This window comes from Oryctolagus cuniculus, chromosome 4, assembly GCF_964237555.1.
Source record: "Oryctolagus cuniculus chromosome 4, mOryCun1.1, whole genome shotgun sequence".
Lineage (NCBI taxonomy): Eukaryota > Metazoa > Chordata > Mammalia > Lagomorpha > Leporidae > Oryctolagus > Oryctolagus cuniculus.
Window position 1 is genome coordinate 168,410,799 of NC_091435.1, and position 7,313 is coordinate 168,418,111.

General features: G+C 40.0%; 1 protein-coding gene across 2 annotated transcripts in view; it reads left to right on the forward strand.

The window, feature by feature from the left end:
• Positions 1-6,198, forward strand: part of STT3B (STT3 oligosaccharyltransferase complex catalytic subunit B) — a 111,470-nt gene extending 105,272 nt beyond the window's left edge. Inside the window, exon 16 of one of the 2 annotated variants that reach the window (XM_051858909.2) lies at positions 137-4,633. In XM_051858909.2, the coding sequence (XP_051714869.1) occupies positions 137-265 (129 nt within the window). In that variant the 3' untranslated portion in view covers positions 266-4,633. Of the gene's footprint in view, positions 1-136 lie in introns of both variants that reach the window. The other variant, XM_051858910.2, reaches the window with a different exon arrangement.
• The last annotated feature ends 1,115 nt before the right edge of the window (positions 6,199-7,313 follow it).

The window sequence follows — 7,313 nt, forward strand, 5'->3', positions numbered from 1 at the left end:
TTCATCCTCTGGTTTCTCTCCCCACATGGCTGCAATGACCAGGGCTGAGCCAGGCTCAAGCCAGGAGCCTCATCCAGGTCTCCCACGTGGATGGCAGGAGTCCAAGTACTTCTGCCATCTTGCGCTGCTTTCTCAGTCCATTAGCAAGGAGCTGGATTGGAAGTGGAGCAGCCGGGACACAAACCAGCACCTATATGGAGATGGGACTTGCCAGCCTCACAGGCAGCAGCTTAACCTCCTACACTATAACGCCAGCCCCAAGTGAAGCCATCTCTATAAAAGAGTAAGTCAAGATTGGTTTGTGTATGAAGAGCTACTGAAAACTAGGTTTATATACAAACTGAATACCAGACTCCCCTGTCCATTATTGCAAAGCAGCAGCTTCTGGCTGGCATGGTAGTAGTCAGTGAATTAAGCTGAGATTTTTCTAGAAATATTGAGGCTTTAGTTTATGCCATTCTCATTAGTAAGATTTATTTATAAACTAAGCTGTATCTGTCCATCATTTTCCAAACCGTTGTGAAAGTAAAAATATCAAATTGTCAATCAGTAAAATTGTGATAAACAAGTTTATATTACGTCTTCATGTTCCATTCTTAGTATGTTACTATACTATTCATGAATAAAGAATGGACTCAAGGGGCCAGCACTGTGGCATAACAGGTAAAGCAGCCGCCTGAAGTGCCAGCATCCCATATGGGTGCTGGTTCAAGTCTCAGCTGCTCTTCTTCCAATCCATCCCCCTGCTGGTAGCCTGGGAATGCAGTAGAACATGGCCCAAGTATTTGGGCCTCTGCACCCACTTGGGAACCAGAAGAAGCTCCTGGCTCCTGGCTCCTGGCTTCAGATCAACCCACCTTGGGCCGTTGCAACCATTTGGAGGGTGAACCAGCGGGTGGAAGAACTTTCTGTCTTCCCCCTCTCCATCTGTAACCCTGCCTCTCTAACTAACTAAATAAATAAATCTTTTAAAAAAATGGACTTCAGTTAGGTGAGTTCTTCTAAGGCAAAAACCAATTTCTCTTAACATTAATTATTTTTAATGTGATCATTGTTGACAGATTATAGGAAAGGTTTATGAGACTATTGAAATCCTTTAGTAAATATTTAATAAGTTGAAGTATTTTATTGGGGGTCATTATTGCTCACTTAAGCTAAATAGAGCTCTAATCTTCGCTATGAAAGATTACTAAAAATGGATATTAATATAGGTTGTGGAGCTGTGGGAGATTGGAAATAATGAGCAGTGAAAATATTAAAATGTTATAAGGTACAGTTTTAATTTTACTGATTATTATTAGACTGATTTCCGTCTTTCTGAAGGGGCATTTACTTTTATGTAAGGTGGATCAGCTATTTTAAGTCATAGAAGCAACTGCCTTGTCCCTTTGTCACTTAAAATATACATCAAATATATTCAGTATACAGATGACTTCAGTTTGTACTATATAACAGTGATGAATAGTGCTATGATACATAAATAGAGACTTTTCGTGTGAGTATTTTCTGTGCCAGATACAGACTACCTATCTAGACTAATGTGTTTAAAGACACCACATACAGCTGGCCCTTGTTGTGTTTGTGCTGTCAAATTCACTTACCAGTCTTCAGATCAAACGACAAAGAAATCAAATGATCTGGGTTTCCATAGGCATGAAGATAGGACAGACTAGTGAGTCACACCAGTGCAAAAGTCAGAGCAAATGCTGCTTGTCCCAAAGCAGTTACTCCAAAGGCATCATAACCTGGTTAAAAATCTGTTTTTTTTTTTTTTTTTTCTGGAAAAAAAAGTACAAAAGATGTGGGGGCTGCTGTTGAACTTCCTAACTGATGATGTAGTATAAAGTTTTTTATTCTGAATTTTATCTTCCTACCATCTATAAATTAAGTATGAAAGGGTAAATAAAGATTTGTGTGCTTAGGACATATATTCTAGTAGCTAGTAACGTGGACTTTGAATATCTGTTTAAGCATTTTTAGCCTCTTGTTTTGTGTTTGTCTTCCTTTCCAAACCAAGGTTTTGACTTTGGAGAAAGGTTTTGACTTTTGAGGTTGTGGGTACAACAGTCATTCTGGGAGTTTTCCTTCTACCACAAAGCTGGCATGGCTGAGGTACTAGGATTGCAGTCCAGGTTTGCATGGTTCACTTCCAGAGCAGGGTAGGGGATACCCTGAGGGCTCAGTTACATTCTTGCACAGTCCTAAGACACATTACAAGATCTTAGAGAAAATATTTCTTATTAGAAATCTGTATAGGAGCCAGCATTGTGACATCACAGGTTAAGTTTCTGTCTGCAGTGCCAATATCCCATATGGGTGAGGTTCAAGTCCCTGCTGCTCCACTTCTGATCCAGCTCCCTGTTAATGCACCTGGGAATGCAGCAGAAGATGGCCCAAGTGCTTGGACCCCTGCACCCTTGTAGGAGACCCAGAAGGAGCTCCAGGCTTCTGCCTTCAGCCTACCACAGCCTCAGCCATTGAAGCCATTTGAGGAGTGAACCAGTGGGTGGAAGATCTGTCTTTCCCCCTCTGTCTCTGTAAACTCTGCCTTTCAAAGTAATAATAATTTTTAAAAGAAATCTGTGTAATGAAAACAAAGGAAATAACTCCTTGGGCTAGTCGTTAATTTTGAAAATTGTGTTCTCCAATTTTTTTTTTCCTTTTTGTCTAAGTTTATTTAATAATAAGGTGACCTATTTGGTTAACAAGTTAACAATGGCTAATTTATGTAGTCTTAAGGGTTTGTTTAGCCTTGTGTTCTTTTCCTTGTTAGAAAAAATTGTTTTGAACTGAACATCATGAATATAAAGAAACACCTTGCAGCATTTACCCTGAGTCTCTGACACATCATCTATGCGTTGTATATAAATGTGAAAACTGAATAATCTCTTGAGTCTTTCAGCCTTTCCTAACCTAGCACTTGTGTGTTCATTAAATCTCTTATTTCCAAAAAATAAATTATCTAGGAATGTGCGTCAGATTGATAGGCATATATGCCTATTTGATCCGTGAATATTTTTTGCAGTAATTTCTACCAGATTTGCAGTATTTTTTTTTCTTAATTAATTTGAGAGATAAACAGAGAAAGCTCCACTCGGCTGATTCACACCCCAAATGTCTACCACAGCCCCAAGTTGGGCTGGGACAATGCCAGGAGCTGGGAGCTGAATCCAGATCTCCATGTGGGTGGCAGGAACCCAGTCCCTTGAGTCTTCACTGCTGCCTCTTATTGGTCTGCATTAGCAGGATGCTAAAGTGAAAAACCAGGGCCAAGTGTGGAATCCAGGCACCCTGATGTGGACTGTGGGCATCTGAACTGCAAGCAGTTTGTGTATTATACTAGGAAGCATGTATTGGGAAAGTATTTTAGTATAGGCAAGTGTTTGGCATAGTGGATGAGATGCCCCTGGGGGTGCTCACCTCTCATAATGGAATCACTGGGGTTTGGTCCCAGCTCGTTCTCAAGTCCAGCTTCCTGCCAAGCTCATTCTGGGAGACAGCAGACAATGACACAGTTACCTGGGTCACAGCTCTCACTTTGCTCTGGCCCTGCCCTGCCATGCCAGGCATTTGAGGGATGAAGCAGCAGATGGGAAATGTCTGTGGCTGGCTGGCTGGCTCTCGATCTCTCTGCGTTTCAAATAAATAAATTTTAATAAAGCAAAAAGTGCACCAAAAGCTAACTCCCTTTAGCCAAAGACCAGATGAGGGGCTTCGTAGCTAGATGGAGAACTTTAACAAAACAAAGGGAAAATGATACTGGATTGCTGTGGAAAGTGAATCTCAGAGAATCAAGGAATGTTGTTTTTCATTTTTAAGTCCTTATTTTCCTACCTAAAAGAGGATTATTTTGTGGAGTTTGTCTTTCAGTGTTGTAGAAAAGTGCAGTCATCCCTGGGCTCTAAAAGTTACTAAGTTAAATTGAATTTCTGAATTTTGTTTATTTGGAAGGCAGGTAGACAGAGATCGATCTGCTGGCTCACTTTCCAGATTTCTGCAAAAGCTGGGACTGGGCCAGGACAAGGCCACCAGCTCAATCCACATCGCTCCTGGGTGACAGGGACACAGTTGAGCTTTTACCTGCTGCCTCCCAGGGTGCACGTTAGCTGGAAATCGGGAGTACAGCTGGGACTCAAATCCAGGTGCCTCCTGTAACAGATGCAGGCGTTTCCAAGCAGTGTCTTAACTACCATGCCTACCCCTGACTTGTATTTTTGAGGCACAACTAATTCCCTAGAGACTAAACCAGGAGTAGCATTACCATTTTCTAAGTCCTTAGTCTAGTGTTATATTATGTCCTGTTTGGAAATTTGAGTAATCATTATTGCTAAGCATTTAGTGGTTGAGGTTCGCTCATGTGTGATGTGCATTTGAGAAATGCTCTGATCGTTCGTTGGTCTTAAAAGTTAGGGACCCAGTACTAGTCGTCTTGGACTTCTCGATGTAAAACAGTGGTGATCACTGTTCAAGGAGTCCAGTCATAGGAAAAGCTATGAGTTTATGAAAATAGTCTTATGCGATCACCAAAATTTTAGTCTAGAAAACCTGCACTTAACACCATGTGTTCTTTTTTTCTTTTTAGACTACCAAAAGGAAGCGTGGCTACATTAAAAATAAGCTAGTTTTTAAAAAAGGCAAGAAAATATCTAAGAAGACTGTTTAAACACAATGTTCTGGTTCCTGACTTGAAGCAGTTGTCCTTGTGAGAACCGGTCTTTGCCTTTTGCTCATGTCGTGTTTCACAGCAACAGAGGGTACAGAACCATCACTGGTCCAGGTTAATGTACAAAATTTTCTGGCAATGCCTGATTTAAGAAATAAAATTGGCTTATTGAGAACAGCTGTTGTCAATTTGTAGTGTGAAGCAAGACAGAGCACTGCTGCACACGTCTGGCAGCAGATTTTTTTATTGGTACATATTATCCTTCAAACCTGAGAATTTGGACTAACTGCACCAAAGAGCCCTCCGATCTGGTCCCTGGCACATGCGTACTTGTCAGTGTTTTTCCTTCTTCTACAAGACCTGGATTTATTTGAATTACCCAAATAGCAATATGTAAAATACAGATGATAAAATGTGATGAGAGCTTGCTGAACCAGTAAAGTAGTACATGTATGAGGAAGAGGCATTAGAAAAGTAATTACACTTCTTTGAACTATATTTATTTTCATGTTTCTCCAGTGCAAAGAATGTTTCATCAAATGTACATGTTCTATTACTGTGTGCTCTTTGAAAGGTGGGCCTCTGAGTAGCTATTTGATTCCAGTAGTTTATGTTGATGCATTATTACAGCTGTTAGCGTATGTTTTCACCAGGTACGTGCAGAGCAGATTGCGTACATTATTGTTCATTCAAGGGCTAAATTTATATCCTTTGGAAATCATGGCGACTGCACAGAATGTTGCTTACCAAGATGAAGTTTAGCAGTTTGTACGGAGATTAGCACTATGTTTACATGCAAGATTTAGGCAGACACCTTTCGGGTGGAAAGGTATCCAAAGTTCATCTTCTGTGACGCTATAGAATGACAAAGGATTTGTAAACTTTGCCTGGATTTTTTTTTCATCTTATAGGAGTTCCATCCATTACAGTGATTTTGTTCTCTGCTCCATATTTTTTAATACCTTTACCATTTGATGAAACACTCTTTAGTGCTATATGCATTTTCTTACTTTTATTAAGTATGACAGTTGTCAAAAAATGCACTAAAATATAAATGGAGATTGAACATGTTCACTTTCCAGCTTATAGGCAACTTTATACAGACTTGAAAAATTTCTCCAGTTGTTTAGTGAAAGAGAAAAGGTTTTCCTGCCACAGGATATAACTTTTTATATATATATATATATATAACAAGCATAACACACCACTGCTTTTGGTGGAGAAGTGCAGAATAGTATGTACCTTTTATGAAGAAAACTGTAATTTACAATGTTCAGTGAGAATGTTACTGCTGATTTTCTTTTTCAAGGTGTAGAATATTCTTTGATTTATAGAATTCCTTTTTTGACCCAGATGATGGTTCTTTTACAGACCAATAAAATGGCTGAACATTTTCACAAATAAAGTGTAACTAAATCTGGATTTCTGATACCTTGACATTTGGGGGATTTTATTTTACTTTGTTGCTTTAAAATTCAAATGCAGAGAAGTTGTTGACTGTAGGGGAAATAAAATTAATTCAAATTTTGTGTTAAGTGTTGTCTTTGACAAATGTTTGTGAAAGGAGTTACAGAGTACTGAGCACAAACATCCTTCCTTGTTCACTTTCACAAAGCTTAAGCACTAGAACACCACACTGTAGCGGTGCAGTTTTAGTTTGAATTCATTGGCACACACGATGGCCGGCTTGGAACATTGTTTAGAGCTCCAAATTCATTTGATGTATGATCTCTGAAATTGTGTATCACAGAGGAATTTGAAGATTGTGACCATGAAGTTTCTAAACTATAAAATAGCTTTTAGGCTGTAGTGCTTTATAGTATAAATAGGGCAGGGAGGCAGCAGGTCCAAAGACACAGTTCAGTGTTGAGACTTGCATTATTACTACTTGAGTTTGTAGTTGTAGAGTTTTAATTCATTAAGCCCCTAGGCCGTGATCAAGAATCTATACTGGATTTAGAGGAGCATCCTGTGTCTAAAGGAAAGGGGCCATAAGATCATAAAATTTGAGCTGCTCCATTAAAAAAGTCACAAAACGCACGTAAAATTGACTAGTCATACTGAAGTGTTGGGTTTGGTAGTGTTAAGTGCATTGTTTTGCAACCGGTCTTCAGAGCTGTTTGTCTTGCCGGAGCTGCTGCTGCTTGATGGGGGTTTTCAGGCTTCTGCCTTGCTGCTCAGGACCCTCAGTGGAGGTAGGTGTAGTGTAGTGGTGTATTTTACATTACTGTAACAAGTACCTGAAACTGGGTAGTCTTACAAGGAAAAGAAGCTCATTTGGTTTATGATTCTACAGGTTCAAGGCCAAGGGGCTGCCATGCAGTCTCAAGGCCGTGCAGGCATCCCATGGCAAGAAACGAGGATCATGGGTTGCGTGTGTGTCGCTTGGGCTCTGCTCTAATGATTTTTACCTAATCCAAGTTTTCCCTTAAAGGCTGTGTGTCAAAACACTCCAGTTGATTGCATCTCCAACCTCTTAATACATCACAACAGGGGTTAGCAAGGAGGGGGGTTAACATTTCAACACATGAACCCTTGGGGAAAACACTCAAATCCTAGCCAAACCATAAGATCGAGGGACAGATAAACGCAGAGCTCAAAAGCAATCTGCAATTACAATAGTAGGAGAGAAAGCACACAGTAAGGAAAT